Here is a 24160-nt window from a genome sequence, read left to right as displayed (position 1 = left end):
GTCCACCACGTCCCGCCTGAAGGACATTCCTACCCCAGGGCTCCCAGCGAGAGCCAGCGTCCACAGCCATGCCGGAAATTGCGTACGATCTCGGCGACCCCGTCTAAGGTGAAGAAATTTATGGAAAGCATGAAGGCATCATCTGAGAACCCGCGCTTCATGGGGCCGGGCAAATATAGCCCGCAGCTGGATGTGCCCGCTGTTCAAGAGTGCTGTGCCAAATACGACGCCCAGGATTTCCGCGGCGAGGCTATCGATGCTGGCAGGTGTTCGCAGCACTCGTCCAGGAGTTCATCCTTATCCTTCCGTGGAAGCCCATAGACATCTTCTTGATGCTTACGGCAGGCTACCCAGGCGGAGCCGTCTCCAACGTGCCGCAGGCACCGTTTTATTCGACGCTGTTTGAGGAGCATCTGAAGTGTCTGGACTTCCTGACCTGCCGGGGATGCGTCGTGTTCGTGGCCATCAGGACGGCGGAGGGCATGCTGGCGCCTTTCGTCTTCAAGAAGGGCGTCAGACTACACATCATTCGTGGGGTCCCGTACCAGCAGCCCTATGAGGTGTCATTCCCGAACTCCCACCTGAAGACGCTTTTGAAGATAGTGCGTACCACGGTGGTCCTTGTACCAAGGATTGCCGCTCGTGGTCAGGCGTGAGGTCTGCGATACTTTCGCGAAGCTGTACAATGTGGTGACCGCATGTGCCTCTCTCCACCTTTGAAGACTTGATGCCTGCTCAATCAAGTTGAACTGACTTAAGGCTAAAATAATTTTCGCTCTCTTGTATTCACTGTTCGGTATTTTATAGAATTCCATGAAATAAGATATGCTTATTAGGACTCTCCCAATAAACTTTCATTTGAAGACAGTACATCTTTTTCACTGTCTTTTTCCTCTTTTCGCCCTCGTCACGTTTCTGTATGAGTTCTAATTCGGGGATCAAATATATACCAATGAACTTAAACGCTAACTTGCGCTACGAAATATTATGTGGTCACTGCATGAAAGCCTCATTTAAAAAATGTGTTTTCGTGCTGCAGCGCACTAACGCTGTTGTCGCAAATTAAGCTGCGAGACGTTTGAGGAAGGTGTCCGCGTCGTCTGGCGCTGGTGGCAGTAGTACTGCGGGCAAGAAGTTTCGGGAATGCTTTGACAGCGACCCAAAATTCGTGAAACGCCATTGAAGCGCGACACTCGGACTGATTTTCGCACCGAATATTTCCTGTTAGTCGAATAGAATCTTTACTAGGTATTCTTTACAGTTTTTGGCAGAGCTAGTCCAGCACGCACTGAAGATGTTTATAAGCATAGTACTTAGCATACGCTTCCTACAGTCTAGCGCACTTTGGGCCATTACGTCCGTTCCGACTAAAACGGACCAGCATTTTTTTTTGTGGTGTAGCGGTCACTTAGTCCGCAACATACATGATGGTGCAGTGAAGAAGGATCCTTCGGCTGCCTAAGGTCATTTATTCGTTGCATTCTGCTTGCGATAATAAACTGTGTTAGAGGAGTTTAGTCCGAGTAGGTTAAGCCTGAAATGGTTTCCTTCATACAGCTTTAGTCTTTGCAGGAGCGGGTTCATCATATGCAGTTGGTGCCATTCTGTCAACGCGTCTCTCCTCATCGTACCCTCAAAGGAGGAGATTCTACTTTGGTTAGAAACTACTGACGAGTGCTGAAATGGGTTAGGGAAATGGGTTAAGCGGATAAGTCGTTTTTGCTATATAGTGAAGTGCAAACGTCGAACGTCACCACACTGTGTCTCCGACGCCAAGACCAGCTTCTACGCGCTCCTGTTGACAGTGGCCTGAATTCCAGCGCTCAAGATACCGTATGGGAGCACCATGTGGTCCCTGGTGCAGCACCCAAAAGTTCAAGTAACAGTGCAGCTTTGGTGACCACTCCGCACAATAGCGAATAGAGAATCCGAAGACCACCTGTGCACTACACGCCGCCGTAGGACTATAGGACTGCAGCTGCTCATTTAACAAGGAGGAAATGTGGTGTCTGCGGTGGAGTGATTTTTTGTGCTGAAGACGTCGGCTGTGACCAGACTTGTCAACACTGCAGTTACGCTCTCGCGCCTGGCACGAGCAAGATGCCCTTTGCTCTCTGTGCGTCCCATCTTTCGTGACCGCCGCGCTCGCAGCGCACATCTCGCCCATCTAGCTTCTAGCAGGCTCAGTCCGGAAATGATTCTGAAATGACCCGCTCGCCTTTCTCTATCGTGCGTCTCCTTCCTTTAACGCAGGCATAAGTAAACTGAGCATGCCAATTTGTTCTGAGTGCAATCACGCCTGCCCTTGCAAAATTCAAGAAATGTTCTGGGTCCGCGAAGATCACGCCAGTACTCACTATCAGTTTACCACGCCTTGCTCTTGAAATTACGCATATTCACGGCTCTGTAGTACCATCAGGTTCTTATTACTCCGCCCTGGTTTGCATCATCGCAAGTCAACTTGGCAGCATATCCTGCCGGGTACAACCTGAAGACAGCTACCGTTCTGCGCTATGCTGGCACGCAACGTTCGGGGCACGAGAACCCACAGTTTAGACGCCACTTGAGCGCAGCACATGTGACGTTGGCCCATCAATAGGCAGGCCTTCATTCTATATACTCGCAATGGCTGCATCTTCTCTGGAGGTCATTAAGGAGAACAATATGTCACTATCATGAGCCATTTATCGCGTCGTTTGTTTTCCGTGGTGCTCCCTTGGTGACAATCGTTCCTGAAACAAAGTCAAGCACGTGTATCGAAATCTGCGGCACCTGAATACAACGCGTGGAAGCCTATTTTCTCTCCGCTAGCTTCCGCAATGCGCATATGTGTCAGCCAGATAGCCACTGGGAACCAGATGCGATCACGCGCAACCGATTGCGGCATTTTCCTTGGCACCGTCGCGGTTTCTGAGGGGGGCAGAGTAGAAGAAGTCGCATTGCAAGCTGCGCTCTCCGCAGGTGATGTATGGCTTCCTTGTTTCGGATGTCCGTTGCAGTGTGAGGGCTGGGGGACCTGGCGGGGGACCTAGCCAGGGGACCTAGCCAGGGGACCTAGCCAGGGGACCCAGCAGATAAAATCCAGCGCTGGAAGGAGATGCAAGGGGAGATTTACAAAGCCCAACAGACCGCTTAGGCACTATACAATAACAGACTGGAAAGAAGGCAAAACTACGAACAGCTCGGCGATAAGAAATATTCATTCCGGAAACACAAGTGCAATGTCAAGCGAACCTAGCTCGTTGCGAGAGTGGCCGTAGCAGGAACGATAGGTTTCGAGATCCAGTCGGTAGCTTGAAAGGACACAGCACAGTTTGACCATGGAAACCTTTTTCGACGACCAGCGTGTAGCTGCTCGTGCTGCAGGAGGCTCGCTGCGCTGCCTCCTGATTTTCTCGAGGAACACTTCACTGTGCAGGTCGTCAACTCGCCCGCGATGTCCACGGCTATTTCGGGACCGGCACCCCGCTCGTGACGCGATTAAAGAAAAGCGGCGCATCTCAAATTCGGCCTGGGCCACGGGTGAGTCATTCGTGAAGCAATCTCGGCCCAAGTCAGGATGGGTGGGGTGGGGAGACGTGTGGCAAAATATATTGACTGCCTAGGCAATGACACATCGTTTATTGTGCGTGCGTAGGCGCGTGCATTCGTTACGCACGAAATTTGTTAACATTACTTAGACCCATGCCAGATGCTTCTAAATTTGTTCATTAGGTTAGTACGGTGGTTTATGGGGGTTTAACGTCCCAAAGTGACTCAGACTATGAGGGACGCCGTAATGAAGGGCTCCGGAAATTTCGACCCTGGGGTTCTTTAACGTGCACTGGCGTCGTACAGTACACAGGCCTATAGAATTTCGCCTCCATCGAAGTTCGACCGCCGCGGCTGAGGTCGAACCCGCATATTTCTGGTCAGCAGCCGAGCGCCACAGCCACTGACACACCGCGGTGGTCCCATTAGGTTAGTAGGCTAAAAGAAGCAGGAGCGAAATGCTAGCCAGTTCAGTAATTTATTAAAGCACGACAAAAAATATAATATTTAAATTTCTTTCGACAATATGAGGGCGGCGTGCAGCAACAACCGCGGAGCGCAGCAGAGTGCAGAGAGGTGCGCGTCTTAAGAGGGAGGATCGTGAGTTCGACCATTCCACACCGAACCAATAAGAGAGGTTTTGAATTTTCAGATCGCGGATGATGTCAGTGTGCTAGATTATCTTGAATCTTCTTTCGATGAATTCATGTACCTCTACCACTCAGAAATGAGCACTGATGCTTTGTGGAGTTTCTTTTCCAATGCCGTGACCCATTGTATCGAGCACTTTATACCAAAGAATAAAAAGAAGAGCAGGCGCAGGAATCCATGGATTAACAGAGAAATTATCCATTCGAAAACGAAAATTCAGCGGAAACGAAAAGCATGTTCCCAAAATTGCAATGTGGGTGACACAGCCTGTATTCGCCGCATGAGACATGACTTGAAACACCAAATTAGAGAATCAAAAAACCGTTTTTTTAATGTTACACTGAGGAAGTTTCTTTGCGAGGCACCGGCGAAATTTTGGAGGTATGTTAATCCACCAACCAAGCAACACTGTTCAAATGCTGAGGTTAACACTCAAGAAAGCACTGAACAATTCAACCTTCAGTTTTCCTCTGTTTTTACGAAGGATGATGGCACGTTGCCAGGCCATTATGACTTCTCTACCCGTCCTCCCATTTCAGATATTGTGACAACCGAAGAAGGTGTTCTGAACCTGTTACTCAATATTAACACAAAAAAAAGCCCCGGACCAGATGGTATACCTAATGAATTTTTAGTCAGATATGCTGAGTGGGTGTCTAAGTTCCTTACGAAAATATTTATTTCCTCTGTTAGCAATGGTTACTTCCCTTCCGCATGGAAACTAGCCAGAATAGTGCCAATCCATAAAACCGGCAACACTTCAGACTTTAGCAATTACAGACCAATTTCTCTCACAAGTACGTGTTCTAAGCTACTAGAACATATCATGACCAAACACTTATCGAACTATTTAGAAACGTATAACTTGTTATCACCACTGCAGCATGGTTTCCGTAAAGGTTTGTCTACGATTACACAGTTAGTTGAGCTAGTTCATGATATTTCACAAACGATTAATTCCCGCGGACAGATGGACTTAATTTACCTAGATTTCGCCAAAGCTTTTGATAAAGTTTCCCACCCTAAACTTCTACTTAAAATCAATATTATGTTTAAAAATCCCAAGCTAACGACATGGTTTACTTCGTATTTAGAGTGCCGCCACCAGTACGTTGAAATAGACGGACATACATCCAGCTTATTACCGGTCTTATCTGGTGTACCACAGGGCAGTGTCCTTGGACCGCTTTTATTTCTTATTTTTATTAATGACTTGCCAAGCCTTGTTTCTGTCCCTATAAGATTATTCGCCGACGATTGTGTCATTTACAATAGAATAAATTCTCCCAGTGATCAAATGAACATACAACATAGCCTAGACAATATTACTAAATGGTGCGATGACTGGCAAATGACCATTAATCCCTCGAAATCTGTTTGTATGTCTACCACTAGGAAAAAGACTACCTTAGAATTTCCTTACCATATTCGTGATAATGTGCTCGGAAGGGTAGATGAACACAAGTATTTGGGACTAATATTTACTAGCGACTTTAGATGGAATAGGCACGTAGAGGAAACATGCAATAAGGCTAATAATGTGCTGTGGAGTCTCAGGCGCAACTTACATAGTACAACTCCTGAAATTAAAAACTTGGCTTATAGAACACTGGTCAGACCTATAATTGAATACGCTAAAATTGTCTGGGATCCTCACACGCAAAAAAACTGTAACAAACTAGAAAGGATTCAGAGGTTAGCCTCTCGATTCATATTTAATAAATATCACCGAGTTCACTCCCCCTCAGAGCTGTGTCACCTTGCAGACCTTCCCAAGTTAGAATTAAGGACCAAATTCGACAGGCTCAAGTTTCTATTCCTTATTATCAGTAACGCAATTAAAATCAATAGGACCGATTATTTCGACATTCGTTCTAATGAATCATCTAGACATCGCCATAGCATGTATATTCCGCCTCCAGTAACTCGTAACGATGCATTTAAATATAGTTTCTTTCCCAGAGCAATAAAAGAATGGAACATGCTTCCCGATTCCGTAGTTCAATCTTCTTCGCTCAGTGCATTTTTGGTTAATTTAGACTCTTTTATTTATTCCGGGAGCGCGGTGTGCTAATATGACTGAGTTAAGTCCGTGTATTGTGTTTCGTGTCTTTATGTAGTGTTTTACTGTTTAGATGCTCTTGAGTGTGCGTGATTATGTTTTTTGTAGCTCTCTTCTACAATGTAATAGGGCACTGTGTATACTTCTCTCGTCCTCTTTAATGACTTGTTACGTGTACAATGCGCTTGATGACAGATTTGTTGGTATTTTTGCTGTCTTTTTTTTTTCCTACCACTCCTGTAATGACCCTTCAAAGGGTTAACAGTATCAATAAACAAACAAACAAACAAACAAACAAACAGTCAAAGATTTGGGTTTCGTACATTGATGCATCAGCATGCGCCTGAGATTTTCGAAAGGCAACACTTTACTTCCTGCGCTGAACCTTGCAGAAGATGCACATAAAAAAATTAAAGAGAGGGAGTGAGAGAGCATGAGAGCTATGGACCTTGAAGCCACAATATTATTTGCGTCATTGCTGCTTACGGCTACTTCCGCAGTCAGCCTTTCGACCTGTCTCCTTGTTGAATTGGCACATGACTCGTTAATTTTTAGTGTAAACAGGATGCTGCTGAAAGACATGATAAATACTGCGGGGTATTCAGAATAGCCGCACCTATAATCTATAAGTTTAAACTTGGTGGAAGTGGTCGCAGCTCATTGACGCGGTCTTTAGAGCTGCAAGAAACAGAAAGGAGTATTTTAAAACATAATATCCATATGGCGAGCGAGGATTTCAGAATCTACGCTGTTAATTGTACACGTTATAAAGAAGGATGCTGACGTCGCTTAGTATATGTTTCGCTTCTTTCCCGGATAAGTTTTAAAGGACGGCTTAGCGCTGGTTTTTTTCCACTACCTGGTTTTTGCAACTTTCAATGGAAGAGTTACTCGACACTTGACTGATTCAAGTATCCTGGTTGCGTGTTATAGTTTCTCGTCATCCTTTCCGCAAGAGGTCTTTTGTTCCACGCGGCTGACAAAAGGAAAACGGCTGCAGGACACTGAACAGATGTCTTCTTTAACAAAACGCAGAGCCACCAGTCGGAACACAATAGTTTCGCTCACTTCCTGTTTCCATGTTGTCTTAGAGAAAGAAATCAGTTCCAAGAAAAAAATAAGCAAAAAAGAAGCAACGGAAACCAGTTGCAAACAGCCCAAGAGTGACGGAGAGTATGGATGCTGGAGAGCAGCCGACAGGATGACGCATTGGCCCGCACCGCAGGGTTTATGCTGGAGCTTAGCTGCTGCTGCGTGCTCATACCGCGTGTTGATTGGCCAGCTGGCTCCTAGTGCTGGCCAATTGGGAAGCCAGAATCTGAATAATACTGCGGAGAACGGAAAAAGCGGGGGGAAAACAGAGTTCAGCGGGGAGGTGGTGTTGCGAGATGAAGAAGCAATGTTTCTCGAGGGAACGCTGCAGCGCCTTGAACACACACACACATACGCGCGCGCAGCCCCACGCGGCGGCTTGCGTTTTGTTTATAGGGCGCGCGTTCCAAGCTTGCCCTCCACAAATAAGACGTCCGCGTGGCCGGCACCCAAGGCAACAACTCGGCACCCGCACGCGCGCGCAGGGCCGCACGCGCTTGCGCACCGCCGCCGAGGTGATCAGCGAGCCAAGGCTGTACAGGGAAGCTGGGGAAAGAAAGCAAAAAGAAGCAAAGCACCGGGCGCACAAAACACACGCCAACACCTTTTTGGCAGGCTCCCGACGTGGCCGCGGGAGGGTGGGGGGAGTTGAAGAGGGGGGGAGGAAGAGCCTGCGCCGGGGCGTCATCCCTCTAAAAACGGACAGACGAACCCGAGGCCCAAGTCGAAAAACTCCAGCGCGCGCCGTGGCGAGCGCGCTCGAACCCTTTCCGAAGAGCCGTCGACCGACGAAGCAAAACGCAGGCACCCTAAACTCCGACGACCACGTACGGCGGACGTTTCGGCGCGACACGGTGGTCACTCCACTGCCCCGCGAGTGTCATCTTTCAGCTCGAGGACTGAGCCCCGAGCACTGAGAGAAGCCGCGACTCCCCCAACCCGAGAGTTTGCCGCGTCAGCAGCGAAGACGAGAAAAGAGCAGGCAGCGGAGTAAGCAACTCGCAGCAGCGCGTCCATTGCCGAGCGAGACCATGGCGTTCCAGCGGCCTTTCCTCATCATCCTGAAGCGCGAGGATCCCGGCCAGCCCTGGGGATTCAGGGTCTCCGGCGGCGCCGACCTGGCTACGCCCCCCAGGGTGGACAAGGTAGGGCGGCGACATGCGGCACGTAGGCACTCGGCACCGGCACAGCGCGACTCCGGAACTCGCGCGCGCTGGGTAGGGCGTTGGGAGAAAAGCTTGGACTGCTGACACTTCCGGCTCCGGCGGAGAACGATGCCTGCTCCTTTTTATCTGCCGACTTTTCGCCTCAATGAATGATATCGATGCAGTGCTATTTTATCCCGAGAAATTCTTACTGGCTGCTGTTCTCGTAATTTTAGTCTGTCTATAGAAGGGAGATGCAAGTTTAAACATAACGCATTTCCACAGTACATTGTCATTTCAGGCCCCGAAGGAACACCACAAATTATCGCTTTAGAAGCGTATATTTCTGGAGTGCGACCGTCTCATGAGATTGACAACTTGGTATGCTTGGTGTCGCAACGCTTCTTCATGTTGCCGACCGGTAGTTTTCTTGCGCGCACTGAGCTACTGCGCAAGAAGGTTGCCAAACAGCTTTGCTTCAATGTCGGAGCATTTCAGCAGATTGCATGCTGCCCGGCACACGCCCTGGTGATTGTGGCAGTGATATTGCATCGAGCTGATGACTTTTTGAGATTTCGGTGATAGTGAATTAGCCCTTAAGTTGGCGCAACTTCACCGCGTAAACGTCGGGCCGACGAATTGATCTCAAGCTCTGCCACGCGAATATTTTCACTCCGGGAAGTTCAAACGCGAAGAGCGCTTGCGTCAAATTTTATGTGACCATTTGCTACCATTTGGATGCGTAATCTACCATTGTATTCATTGTATTTTTATCGACTTGCCGGTGGTCCAAGAAATGGCTGTCATTTTCTTTTATTTTTTCGCACCCCTTTTAAACACATCGACAGTAGGAGATTCGTGTTCTAGCCAACTCGAATCCACTGCCGCCTCTAGTTAAGTTTTCATTATTCGCTATCGAGGCGACCGACTTGCGCAGGAAGCGGGAAGCTTAATATTTTCTTCTCTTTTCATCGACGCCAACGACTTTTCTCCAGGCGGTCAGTGGCTCTGAACCACGGTTCGGAGGCAAACACGCATTGCGTGTACACAAAGAAAGGGGGAATTCCTTGTTATTACTCTTGCCCTATTGTTTGCGCAGCAGCAGGCGTTGAACCCGTTTACAGCTACTGCTCTTCGACGCGTAGTTGGATCGCGGTTAAAACTGAGAATAACGTCTCAAGACCGCGGTTGCTTTGTTCTCGAAAGAAATATGCATCCTAAGACTTCCGCGCTCCATTTACGCGCGCTTGTTAGGTGCATTATGTTTGTATTGCGTAATATTGATCTTCCGCTGTTACAAGATAACCTCGAGGTTCATGCGAAGTGAACAGAGGCTTAGTGCTAGTTGCGTGCCTAAAAGTGACTGCGCTTTTGCGCAGCTGTAAAACAAAAAGATGCAAAGAAAGAAACGAAAGGAAGGGAGCGACTATCGTTTGAAGGGTGCCGCCGTGTCGTGAACGCAATCCATCCTGCATGATTATGGCGGACGCACGTGGATTTCAGGGCATAAGCAGTGGCGGTAACACAAGAGGCTTTGGTATCATCTGTCGCTGAATTTCCGGGGCCAGGGCAAAAGTGGCCGTATAGAGGGCGTGGATGTATAGGACGCGGAGCTATCATTGTCACAGGCTTGTTTTGGTGCTAAAGATGTCTAAGAGGAATTTCGAGAGCGCTCACTAGCCAGCGTTAACAAATTAACGGGAAAGTCTTCTTAGCATCCGCGTCCGACCACGCTCTGCCCACTGGGCGTTAGCCCGGAAACTTGTTGCAATATGAGATGCGTATCAGGTATACATTCCTTTACAACAACAGACATTCAGCCTGTGCGTCTTTGTTTCGTTTCATTGTAATTTTTCTTCAGAATTACTAAATTTCATGGCCAAGATACTGCGCACGTGAACAGCAGATGCCTTGTAGACACGACCGTGCTGCTTGTGCAGCTGCTAGGACATGCAGTTTGAAATAGCAAAATCGAACTGACGCATTTGAAGCTTGCAACCTCCAACTCCTTTCGCAAAGTATTTTTTTTTCTTACTTCTTTCGCATTTCAGTTTCCACTTCTTAAGCACAATAGGGACGGGTTACCGATTGAGGAAAAAGCAGCAAGCAGCCATCCCTAAGTCGGCGATGCTACATACCTTGCATTCCAGAGTAGGAAACTGCCATTGATTTCTGAAACAAGAACAAAAAAAAAAAACATCAGGAGAGAAAAGCTGCAGCCGTAAAGCATAAGGCCTCCGAATACTGAGCGGGTCCCTTTATGTTCCAGTATAGAGGGCCCTTAGTTTAACCGGTGGAAGAGTACACAGCTTGCAGGGCACAGTTGGGCCGCGTGTATATATCTTCCAGCGTTGCGGCGGACCAACGAAGGGGGGCCGTAAAGTAAGCCGCTGTTTTACAAAGCTGCAGTGTTATTCTTTCTCAGAGCAAAGAGCCCAGCGGAGCGCTTTCCAACAACGGCGACGTGAAAAGAGAGAAGGGAAAGGGAAGGGAAGAAGTGCTCTTTTTCTTTTTTTCGTGTGGCGGCGAGACACGAGCTGCGCCTTGTAGGTGTACCAAAAAAAGAAGCCTCGGGTGTCGCCGGCGCGCGGGAATGACAGCGGCCCGCGAGCTTCCTGTCGCTGCTCGCCTCCGCTGTCAGGTGTCCCCGCAGATGTCCACGTCAGTCGCGAGCCGCATTTCGGCAACGCTGCTGCTTTCGCTGATTGCGACAGGCGGGCACGGGGACACGTATAATGGGGATGCCGCGTGCGTCGCGGCGAGTCAGCACCGCTGCCCTCTTCCCTGCTTCAGGAGCAACAGCCGGATGTCAATAAGAGATCGCACTCCGGCACATCTCTGACCCAGCGAGCACGAATGCGTGTTTCACAGAGAGCCCTATTATTGCCCTGAAAGAATTCAGTAGCCCGGCTGCTGGTCAAACAAAATAAATGAATATGGAATGAATCTTAGGGTGTTTGTTTTTATTTTATCTAACCTTGTAAGCCTCCAGAGGAGCTTTCTGGAACGATATAAAAGCCAATGAATTTCCACGTGCGAACGCTACACATAGTCTACGAAGCATGATGCAGTGAAAAGATGTGAATCTTCATCACTCTAATTTTTTAATGAGTGCTAAAAGCTGAGTACATGGGCACTCTTTCTTTTTTTCCTTTACATTCCGTCTCCATCCACATGCTGTTCAGGCGACTGCAATCGAACCCGCGAAGTTGCGCTAAGCAGTACAACATCGGAACCAGTAAGCCTACACGGAAATTTGTCAGAAATAATTGTAAACTAACGTACCATTCAAGACATCGCGAAGAGGAACGTTAGCACTGTGGCGACCTAGCGTACCGACAGATAATACGATTCTGTGGTTGTAACTCAAAACATCTCGAAGAGCAATGCAAAGAGGAAATATAGGCGCCACACTCACAGGTAAGGAAACAGCCGCAGAAAAGAAAAGAGGGGTACATTGGGTAATATAAGTGCAGCAGACAACAGCTCAACAAAATGGCTAATGCAGTCAGTACCAAGGGATTGGACGAGAAGCAGATGAAAGGGTACAATTGGGTGGAAGAATAACGAAATTCCACGGCAAAGCGCTGAATGCAGTCGGTGTAGAACAGAGAACACTGAAGATGGTATTGATAGGTCTTTGTCCTTAGGCTGGCTGTTAATGAGAATGGTGGTGAAGACAGGAGCAGCATGTGCCAATCGAATTTTTTAAAGGATGGCTTTGGTGAAAAGAGGCGGAAAAAGCGCAGGCGATGCACTTCGTTTCGTAATATCTAATTAACGTTCAACAAGAACATAATGAATAAATTATCCTCTATGCCTCTTCACAGCGCAGAATACAAACTGCGGCGCAATTTCCAGACATGCATTAGGATCTCAAGTTAAGTGGAGTGACCGTCTTGATGTAAGCTAAATGGAGCATCCTAGACAAAGCAACGGCTGAGTGCAGTAATTTCTAAGAGGCCCATTAAAGGGCCAACGAACTTTTTTTGTGAGAGGGCATGACGGCAAGCAATTCATCGCTTGCCTTATGATGACGTCAAAACTGGCAGCCTCTTTACATTCCCAGGCCCTCCTCATCTGGGCAGGTCGGGAGATCAAGCTTATATACCTGAAGCTTTTCCCAAATATCTTGTCGAGAGATGCACAGAGATAGCCAAATCTCATCGCATATGAAAATCAGCCAAATCCTAAAATTGCTTGCATCGTCTTATTAATCTTATTAATGTTCCTGAACAACACTGGTAAAGGCCGATTCACACGACGGACCGTTCGCCCGCGGCCCGCGCACTACGTGTTCATGCGTCAGCACTTTGAGAGTCGCGCTGGATGCATGGATGGATGGCGGCCGACAGCGCGCCCCTCAAAGTGCTGACGCATGAACACGTAGTGCGCGGGCCGCGGGCGAACGGTCCGTCGTGTGAATCGGCCTTAACCCGCAAATAAACTTGAAATAGTTAAAGTGCGTGAATGACTCGATAGTGATTGTCACTGTAACGGTGGTCCGTGCCTGCGTTAACTCCGACTGGTTATGCGCAACTCGTTGCCTTAGTGCTCGCAAGTTCGTAATCACTTGCCAACTAATTAAGGTCTCTTCTTTTATCTGTCGGCTGCAAATGTGCTGTCAGCGAAACACGATGCACATTATTCATTCTGCCTGGGCGTAGCAGACATGGCGGTTTTTAGGACGCATTCTGCGTAATGTGTTCAGCATGTATTAAAAAATTCTTTATTTCCAGGAATTTGCCTTTTTCCCCCAAAGTCATGATATTGTGCCTTACATATCCGCCACAGTGATTCACCAGCGATGACGTTCGGTTGCTGGGTTCTGCGTCGCGGGTTCAATTCCGTCTGCGGCGGCTCGATTTCTATACAGGCGAAGTACACAAACGGTCGTACACTGAGATTTCGGCGCGCGTTGAAGAACCAAAGGTGGTGAAAATTAATCCGAGGACCGGCACTGGGGAGTGCTGGATGTAAAGATCTGTCAATGATTATTCAGTCTTATCATCTTTGTTTCGCAAAAATGAATAAATAAAATAACCCTCTAAGGCAGACTAGAGTGGCTTGCGAATTCGGAAGATACAGACCCTGCTAAACAAGAAAATATTCACAGAGATTGTGACCGGACGCAAACTTTTTGGATAGCTTTCGTTCTTTTCACTCCGTTGGTCGAACAGGAGCAGAAAACCTTCCCTGAGAGCGTGGCGTCTGTCCGTAGAACGCTTCCCAGCGATATAACCGCTTGAGAAGCTTCAACTCGCGAGTCGGGCGCAGGTGTTTGTGCTCTTGCTCGACCTCTGGACATTGCTGTGCTGTTCTACAGAACTGAATGCTTGGCAGTGGGTTTGAAAGCAGCGGCCATGACAGTGTTCTGTTACCAACTGCCGAAACCAAGCAGTACACAGCCTTACATGGTGCGTACGCAAGCAGATTTGAAAGTAAAGAAAATACAGGAAAAGTTTTCACTGCGCGCCACCAACGTGTATTGGACATATGTGGAGTTTGAAGCGACACTGAAGAGAAATTGAAGTTAGCCTGCATCGATTGGCTACCTCATTCTGAAACCATAAACTCTACTTTCATTGAAAACGTAGCTTTTATGAGCTAGAAAAGCCCAAAGGCAAAATGCAGGTGTCTCCATCACCGGCCTATTTCGCAAGTAAACTGCGGTGCGTCGACATCAAGTCTAGAAATCTCAGAGGCCAGGTTCAATTGCGATTCACTTCAAGACTGAGATTACGGAGTCCTTTTCGGTGTAGACGTCACGAGTTTCAATCGAGTGGAAGGAAATTTCTAAACGCAATTTTCTCAGCAATAAGAGCGTATTTTGCTGCCAGACGGACAACAATATGCCCAGTAAGGGCCATAAAATCGATTTTTACTGAGAACAGAAATTATATGTAGTTGCCCTCAGTGCCTCTTTAACATTCGAAAGCTGCACGTGCGATACAAGGGACGTTGTAATGTACTGCTCCGGACTAATTTGGACCATCCGCTGTATTTTGTGCGTGCACTGACATCGCACAGCAAAAGAGCTTATATGCATTTCCCTTCCAGAACCTTGGTCACAGCATGCTGAACGCCACAGCCACTAAGCCACCTCGACGGGTCAAAATGCATGAACAGTACATTCTCAGAACTACTCGGTCTCTCGTCCGGTTGGCTCTACAGCTCTCGTGTCCTCGAGACCCGGGAAAAGTGACAAAATATGGATGTTTGTTGCCCGAACCGCGGCGCCTTCTGCAGCTTAACGTGAAGTTCAAAAGAGCAAGTCCATATAAACCCCCCTGCCACGCGGAATCTTCCCTGCCCGTTTTTGTTAAAGACGCAAGAAAAGTGCGCAGTACTCTCGAGCTGTGCGCTGCCGCGTTCTTGCGCAGGTGGTGGACGGAGGCCCGGCGGCGCTGCAGGGGATGCACGAGGGCGACCTCATCATACAGGTGGGCAAGCACAACGTCCAGGACCTGACCGAGGCACGCATCAACTCCCTGCTCGCGCAGCCCGCCAAGAGACTCGAGGTCTTCATCGTCAGGTGAGAGCCACGTCCCATTCAGTGAGAGCACCCGCCCAGTGACCACGAAACAGATGTTCATAATTTCATGAACAAACCGTTTGCTCACCTAGATTTTTAATCTCACAGTGTTCACGCGAATTCGAGAGAGAGACTTTTGGCACAGGTATCGGCCTCCCGCTCTGCTCTAGGGAAAGAAAGGTTATGACGACCGACGATGAGGGCAGAGGGGAGTGAACAATATGGGAGTACGAATGTACAATCACAAGGCGATGGTGAATTGCGAAAGGCACATACATTGTACGCGCTGTCCATTTGTTTTTCAATTCGCCCCCGTAGGCATCGCGTTGTCTGGTTTTTCTTTTCCGAGCTGAAAATTACTCCTGCATGCTGGCAAAATTGTACAGCAAAGCTTGTGAAACGAGCACCGCCCTTCTTGGAAGAGATTCTTTATTTTGACAAACGTACGTAATTACATGGCGTCAGCATCGGCAAACAGCGTCTTTTTTCTCGCTTTCGTTCCTAACGAAAGCCCTTTCACTGACCAACAAAGGCGAGGCCCTCTTTTTCTAGAAATGGACCAGTTCCTTGCACAGCCAATAAAGAAGTGGCCATCTCACGGGTCAGCCCATTCCAAGTCTTGGCAGCATTCTTGCGTGCAACGTCACTGGAAGCCTTATGTCTCCGTTTTTGTCTGATATGAAATTGTTCAGTTTCCCACTGGTATAGTTTTCAGGCGCGGCCTTAATGCGACCAACCGGGTGTACCAATAAGCAAGTCAAATAGTTTAGTTTCAGTTACCATGGCTTGTATTCTGTCGAGTGCAGCATGATGCGGTGAGGGCCACTGGATCTCAGAGGGCCTCAGACGACCAGCGGACTGCGGGATTTTTCTTCTGCCTGTGCTAGCTTATGCACTCCGCGCAGCAACATGCGACCAACGCTCGACCAGCTTCTTGCTTGCTTGCAGGCTGACGAGCGACTCACGGTGTCGTGGTGTCGAAGCGCATTCATAAGCATTTTCATCTAGTCACATTATGACCCCACAGTTTTTAGTAAGTAGTATGCCAATAAAGTTAAGCCTTTAGAGACAAATACAGCTCACAATACAGCTTCACGCTGCTCTAGAGCCTTCTCTTTATGTAACCTTAGCGATGCTATCGTTTCATTCTTATTATGACAGTGTGAGAAAAGTACTTATGAAATTCCGTACCTGATTTCTACAAGCACATACTGAAACTGGATACGACTGAACAGGTATACTATTCGCCGGTGTTCAGTTTGAGTATAAATACTTTATGCGTGGGTTTCCAGGTTGCCACCAAGAAATCATGCACATCCAGCTAGCGAAAGCATTGACTGGTGAGGCAAATACACTTTCATTAACATACAAAAGGGTCACCAGACGATGCGCCGGCACATACTAATCGCTAGGAACTATCACTTGCAGCCATAAACGCCTTGAAACTTCATACTCAATGACGGCCAGGATTTGTTTGCCTGTTATGCCTGTTATTTGGTCCATCGAACAGGGCACTTCGCATCCGAAAGGAACAGTAACGTAGCAACTATCAGAAAATCAGTTGGACACTTTTACTTTTCTCCTGGGCGTCTTTCTACAATATACCTGTTACCGAATACATGCTGCCCTGAACACGAGTTTTGATGTGGAGCCGCAATGAAAAGAAATGTGAACTACGCGGCGCCTACGCGCTCCGCTGTTCGAATTTCTTTTGATCGCGCTCTTACCTAGGTGTACGAAAAAAACGTTATAGTGGTCCTAGAATGCATAATGGACGAGTGTACCGTCTTTTTGCTGCCACGAAATGAAAAGCTGAATGAAGCGATGTGCGAATAGTACTCTATCAAAACCGAATCGAACGCAGATAGTTTAGCTTGGCTGCCGAGAGTCGAATACAAATGACGCTGCTAAAAACCGAATCGAGTAAGAATAGCATAGCGATAGAACCGAATCGAGTTCGAGTCGGAAATCTGACGAATTTTTGCTGCTTGTGCGAATATTCGTGCAAAACAATCATTCGAAACTGCGAACCGCTAGCGGCAGCGCTGCGGTATCGGCGCTATCTCTTATGGTGTTATAGCTATATCTCTCCGAACATGCAAAACTGATCGCATTCAGTATGTTATCCTGACTGCCGTGTTATATGTACAGGGAAATTGTCTTCTGCTACTGATGACGATAAGGGATAATCTAGCATCATATAACAGTCGATGGGAGGGCGAGAACTACAAACACTCTAAACAGAAAGGATTAAAAAGGGGTGAGCCGTCCTATAGCGCACCCGCTTCTATAAAAGGGAGCGTGCTTGAGGACACTTTACTCCCCTTTTTACTCCCATGTAGGCGCCTTCCTATTTAGAGCGTTTGAGCCTTGGCTTTCGAGACCGGGAATTAAAGAAGACGTTAGTGAACCTGCCTGAGACCTGCTCCGTCGCCCCAAATTTGGGGAGCATTTACGCGCATCATGAGTGCACCGACTCGAATGGATCGCGTCGCGGGGCTGAGATTTCCATACCCAGAAATCGTGGACACAGCATTTTGTTGCGGAAGCAACACTGCGCTAGGTGTGAGCGATTTCGCGGAGCATTGGAGAGCCCCAACTGCGCATGCGCGAGGAGCGAGTGACGTCAGAGCAGCGCGGAGCCGCCGCCGACTCCTCCGCTGTGCGGGTGACTGAGGTGCCGTCGCCGCTGCGCCGGGAGTGCATTCTCCAGGATGAGTGAAGTCACACGGAGCACAGCTGGGGCGCTGGGGCCAACGCCGACTACGATTGCCGCGCCGTTGCTTCCACAATTCTACTCGGGATGGCTATTCGTCGAATATCAGCCGATTTTTTCAACGAGAAACCGTTTATGAACGCAATTTTTCATATAATGCAATATTTCACTGTAGCAATCAATATATCCACAGATCATCCGACGGCAGTCTTGTATTCTTTCTTTTTCTACTAACGGATTCGGTATTGTGCAAAGCGTTCGCCGTTGGTTTTCTATGGCAGTCTTAACTGTTCGAGCCGATCGTTAGAAACACTTAAAAATAAAGATTTAGCTTCATATCACAAGAATGGACCATTGCCTTCAACATTTCCATAACCATACCTTAAAATATTTCAGTATTCAAAATTTTTGTCCAAGAAAGCTGGACTTGCGTCCCGCAAAGTCCGGTCGTGGCGGCATCCTGTGCGGCGTCGGAGTGGACCCTGTTTTTGAAACAGCCGTCGAAGAAAGCTATGGCGGAGATTAATTCTAACTTCGCGCCAATTATTCAAAATTATTCGTAAACTTGAGAACATATTCGAATCGTTTCGAATAATTTTTAACGTGTACTGCTTGATTCGTTGGACGAATCGAATTGGAGGATATTCGATTTGCTATTCGAAAATTTCCACTCTCCTACTTCACAGCACTCTTGTTCCTATGCTTCTGCCTTCGCGTTCGTATTGACGTGGTACCACTCTGAGTAGGGAAGTCACTTTTTTGCAGGAACTTCCCACCAGAAAGATTGAAAAAAAGTTATTACATAAGCCTATGCGGCTTTAGGCTTCAGTGCGCCACTAGGATCTTGAGGCCATTTCCATGCTGCTGGGAAGCTCCAGATTATTCCGACCACCTGACGTTCTCACCGCGCACATGACGTCTGTAAGGCGCGCCTCCGAGGGACATTACGAAATCGCTCGAATTATCGGAATTATGGAAATAAGCGAAGGCAGGAAAACGCATGGGTGCCAATGTTCACGGCCGACCGTAAGAAGTCCAGCAAGTGAGTGACCCAAAGGCAAAATTAGGGAACTCAGCTGTATGCGGAAAAAAAAAATAAAGGAAAACAAGACTGGTCTTGCGTTTTGTCTCTATCAGTGGTAGTTTCGTCGAGCGCGGCAGCCTCGATTAAACTTTCGATTTCAGTCCCTTCCACGGAACGCATCTGCCGATGCGTGACGGGGGCAGTCAGTTACAGATCCAGAGAAACCGTTCTCAGGCCGACCGAGCCGTGAGTGAGCCATTTAGTCGCAATCCTCAAAGGATCGCGATTCGCCGAAGTGAGGAACTAGGCCAGTTGGCATCGGCATCACAATATGGAATCGCAAGTGATGCAGCATATCAGTTGGCTCAGAGTTCAACTTCGCTGAGCCCTGTATTGTGTACTTCACGCAAAATATTTTGGCTTAGAGTTGGGCGTTCACGCTGTTACATAGCCGTTGCAATTGTTGGCATTTTGCAAGCCGTTCCTCACGTGGCCGGGCCGCTATCGAAAGAGGCGCGTGTAATACTCTATAAGGTTTCCAGCTGGTTAAAATAAAAAAAAAAAAACAGTGCAGGGAGATGGCGATACAGAAAACACCAATATAGCAATTGTACCAGCGCAATATAGTTTACTTGTCCCGAATGCTTCGCTCGGAGACAGAAAGACTGGTGAGACGAAGTCACGCAACGCAATGGAGCACCAGCTTTCCGTTTGTCTGCCGCGTATCGATCTGACATCCCTGCGGCCGCTGTCCCGGTTTTCGGTGCTGCCTTAGCCGCAGTCACGTTTTCGCTTGGTGAGATGGTGTGCTATACCTGAGAGCCGCTATGCTAATGGACGCTGCAACGACCAGACATAGCGGCCTCCTTCTTAGTCCATCTTAAGAAGGGCAAAGTCTTTCTTAAGAATTAGCATTCATGGCAGAATTCGACAAGTTTACGATGTCCTCACGCGAGACACAAAGAAGATCGTTAAACTAAGCCCCACACTTCGTACAGACTGGCTGCAAATGTGTAATGCCTTTTTTTTAGCACGCATCAGAGGCGGACTGAGCCGAAACGAATATGAGGGAGGTTCGTTTTTCTGGTGCTGATGCAAGTGAATGGCGCATACATGTGGCGTGCCCTCTGTACGAAAGCAAGTGGAGGCAGCACACATAATTAGCAAGACGACGTTCTCGCGTGCTGTATATCTCCGCTGTAGGCATTTGTGCCAATGCATAGACATTTGTTTCGCTTAAGCAACATCCGCTGTCTCTGCATTTTGATCGAGTATCAGATTACATATTGTTTTATGCCGTCTTGTGTAGCTACCTGCATCACTGAAATGCCCCCTGCTGAGTGTTTTTGTGGAAGAGTTGGTGGAGCACCGCGAACGAAGGGCACACAGCATACTTAAAGGCGAGAAAGAGAAAGAAAGAGAAGTCCTGACTATCAACAAAATCTTTCTTTCTCTCGACGATGAACACCTCTGTTAGAAGAGCCGGATATAAGCAACCCACCGTGGCAAAATGAATATGACAAAATAACGTGCTGGTACGTTAATTCTCTCAGTGTCTTGATAGAAATGCAAGTTATTTTGGTGAAAAGCCTCCGACGTCACGCTCACGCACTGCGCACCCAACTTGGTATTAACATATGGCTTAATGATTTTGCACTAAATCTGCACCGTACTCCAACCACTGTGTGTACCCTTGCCGGTAAGGTGGTTGAACAGAGAAGGTGGTTGAACAGACCTCACTTAGCTATGGGTCCTTTTTTCTGTCACCCTACATCAAACGCCATGGCCGCTCTTGGAGATCCACATTATCCATACTCTGGGCAACCATGATACTTCCCCGAACTCCGCCTTCAACTCGACTGCCTCATATAGCGAGCTGAAACTGAGATGTTTATGGATTTTTCTATATGTCTCCCTTATGCGCAGGGTGATGGACAAAGTACGGTGCGGATTACGAGAGGAATGTGAGGCATCTATCTGAACTTGCTCATGAACTTGCCATATTGAGTGCGCAGTGCGCCAGCGCCCCGCCACTAGTTTCGCCACCATAAAATCTTGCGCTACGATCCAATTCATGAGAAAACTCGAGCGTACCGACACATTATGTTGTCGTACTAATTTTGCCTCAATGAACTGCTTTGTTCATAATCACATCGTATATAATCTGTATTGAGAAAAAGGATTTTATTGATTTTATTGGTTGGTTGGTTGGTTGATTGATTGATTGATTGATTGATCTATCGATTTTCACATGCCTGTAACTTTGTGAAAAAGAAATCCCCGATTTTCTTTAACATGCGCTGAAATCTTAGTGTCATTTTTGCTGCCAGAGCTGGGATCGAACCCGCAACATTCGAACATTTGTGGTCAGTAGCCGGACTCCTAGGCACTGAGAAAATGCAGCAGGCAAAAATAAAAAAAAAAGCCAAGGGTCAACGTTTCCTTCTGCCGCTTTCCTGACCTATCGTTCCTGTCTGCGCTGCAGAGCCCGTCGTTTACACTACACTTTGTAGGCTTCAGACAATCTTATATTTGCGCAGTCGCCGCGTGCACACTTTACTAACCGACGCACATCGGCTCAAGAATAGCTAAAGGCGACGCGGACAACCTTAAGGGTTACATGTACTTTTTATGTAATATACGAGAAGAGGGCGATGAGTTGTGGGGTAATGGGCCTGTAGGTGGCACGGCTGACAGGCAGCGTAGACAGGGCCGCGCTGCGGGCCTGCCCGCCGCACGTTCCATTAGCACTGCGCCGTAACGGATGATGCAGCGCGCGCGGCTTTGCAGTCGTCGGGAGGCAAAGCGCAGCAGGCGTGGAGGGGATGCGGCCCCTTGCCTGCTTGATGCTTGCGTGCCCGTCGCAGCCAGACGCGGCTGGCCCGGCGGCGAACTCCAAAGGGTTGCACTGCGAACCAGAATAACATTGCTGGGCGGCGCATCAATCTCGCGCGTCTGGGTCGCCGACTCGGGTCGGAGAAGACCGCCGACGCGACGGCTCACTTGGCCCTGCGCGCAACTAGCCCGGCTACAAGGCTCAGGAGCGCCGCGCACAGTGTTGCATGTGGCGTGGGTCTGCGCGTGTTGCATGAATTTCTTCTTTTCCTCTTGTTATGTAATCTTTCTGCTCAAAATTCTCGGGAAATCGCCCAGTTAGAATCACCTGTAACTACAGGTAATGATTAACCTCTGCACACTGCTGTTTCCGAGTGATCGATGGTTACCAGGAGTCTCTTGATCGGAGTGGGAGGATGCAATGTAGCACAGGAACAGCGGCTGTCTGCCGTTTGCGAGAAAAATAAAAAAATGAATGAACAAAAGCGCAGGCATCACGCTGGGTGAATGCAGTGCCGTTCGGAGGAAAGCTCATGTCCCCGAAACGCAACACGCAGCAGGCACAATGAGGAGAGTGTTGCTCGTCTGGTTTTTCCGCGATCAAACACTCTTGTATTGCGGTTCCGTGGCAATGGAGACGTATTGAATTTCTGACCGTGAGATATTGACCCTTCGACGCATTAGGGGCCTTACAGAAATTCCTTACCAATGCAACCACTCGCTTACATTGGCAATGTTGCTGGCGTCTTCCGGCTAAGTAGATGACAGTGACGTCGAAAAAGTTTATCCACCCCAACATGTGCGTTGCACTCAGTTTTCTAGTTTAGTGACATCTGAAAATTACCTCCACCCGGCTCCACTTATGTATACCTGGGGCACATCAGACCCGTACGCCATTAGGTGAGGTGTCCGTTCGCGCAGGTCGGCTGGAGTTGTACGCTCTTGGCGTTACGTATGGGCGGCGTGAATAAACTGCAGCTGTGGAGCTGTTGTGCGAAGTTATGTTTCCGGATGAAACTGAAAAATCAGCCTTAGAATCAACCTTACAGGCCTGAGCAAGCAGTCGAGGCGATTTACAGCTGAAGAAGTAGAATAAAAGAAAAAAAGATGGAACACTTTAAAAGTACCACATGGTTCGGACGTTGCAGAACAACCGATAAATTGCGAGAATCAATAACCCAACAATTGAAAACTGAGAGGCGAGCGCCCCCCCCCCCCCCCCCTTCCCCCCCCCCTCGAGACCGGCCGTGAATAAGGATAACTGACCTTCCTACTTAGGCGGCCCTGTAGGCTGTGTATGCTTATAAATATATAGGTGATTTTTATTTTTAACCACGTAAGCCTGGCCTGCTTCTAAGTTTTGTGAGCACAGTCTTGACCACTCTATCGCGAAGCATTAGAGTCGCCATTGTTGTGTGCGGCAAACAAGACGCACTTAAATAGGCCGTCACCTTGTTGCGTCTCTGATGGACAAGTGGACAAGATGATGTCTTCCAAAGTATATTCCCGTATATGAGGACAGTGGGTAACATTGACACCCCATGTCACCATTCGCTTTAATAATCGCCTTCTCTTTCTAACCCTTTTAGCGGGGGAGCTGAGCCTACACACGTATATATGTCCTTCTCAGGCCCCCGGTACGTTGAAATGGACAGTTGCTTTCCCTGTCGTACTTGAAAAGTGCGTCACTTCTGCAGTCCAAATCACAGACTACTGACAGGGCTGACAGGTAGCTACACTTTGAAGAGTTGCGTCAGAAGAAGGGCGCTCTAAGCTGTTTCCCAACATTGCTGCTGTGGACAACGCATATGGGCCAACATCTCTACATCAGCGTTCAACTCACGACGGCCTGAAATAGTGACGCGTTTCTTTTTCCTCATGACAACGTTACTTGCAATTCTGGTTTTAATACCTATTCTGCCGCTTATGTGTGTTAATACACGCGTGGCGGGGAGCACAGAGAAAAGTCATAAAGACATTATATCTGCGGCTGCAAGATTTTTCCTTGGCGGTCAGGGGAATACCGACCGCTGAGAAAGTAAGGTTTGATTTCTACGCTGACAAACCGTATATGTTTGGTCAGGTCTGAAGAGGACACATAAAATATTGTCACAGTTTCTTTACTCGAATAGACACCCATTCTCTGCGCATGAAACGGAGAGCGAGAACGGGTCACCACATGCAATATTCAGGCAAGGGTGAAGAGAAAGTGCATTTTGCTCCAACTATAGCTGAAGGCCAAGTACTGATCCTGCTTACTACCTTTATTGCGGTGCGTTGTTTGTTACATTGTGCAGAGCAGAGTAGTTGCTCTTCCACTTGGAGAGGACAACGCGTTTCTCTGGACTCTTCCATGGCTGCATGCAGCCTGCATTCTGTGGTATCTGGCGCTAGTAGCCGCATGGCAGGCTGGTGCCAAATAGCTGCACCACGCTGTGAAACCGAACGATAACATTTTTTTTTTACCTTTCCACTACCTTCAGAAGGCGTTGATTTTTTTCACCTTAAAGTCAGAAGGCGTACGTAACGTACCTCCGCCCAGGAACCGTCTCCGACTCCAAGAGCCTGC

At 48.1% G+C, this 24160-nt stretch overlaps 1 protein-coding gene across 3 annotated transcripts in view; it reads left to right on the top strand.

Moving 5' to 3' along the window:
• The first annotated feature begins 8030 nt into the window (after window positions 1-8030).
• LOC149352151 (uncharacterized) overlaps window positions 8031-24160 on the top strand; it is a 60255-nt gene continuing 44125 nt past the window's right edge. For all 3 annotated transcript variants that reach the window (XR_016290697.1, XR_016290695.1, XM_089581308.1), the window contains exons 1-2: window positions 8031-8481; window positions 14865-15016. Coding sequence is in view for 1 of the 3 variants with exons in the window: in XM_089581308.1 (XP_089437434.1) it covers window positions 8368-8481; window positions 14865-15016 (266 nt within the window). In the remaining 2 variants the exon portion in view is untranslated. The remainder of the gene's footprint in view (window positions 8482-14864; window positions 15017-24160) is intronic.

This window comes from Amblyomma mixtum, chromosome 3 (assembly GCF_055824585.1).
Source record: "Amblyomma mixtum isolate Tamu chromosome 3, ASM5582458v1, whole genome shotgun sequence".
Classification (NCBI taxonomy): Eukaryota; Metazoa; Arthropoda; class Arachnida; order Ixodida; family Ixodidae; genus Amblyomma; species Amblyomma mixtum.
This window is presented reverse-complemented; position numbering and strand designations above follow the sequence as displayed.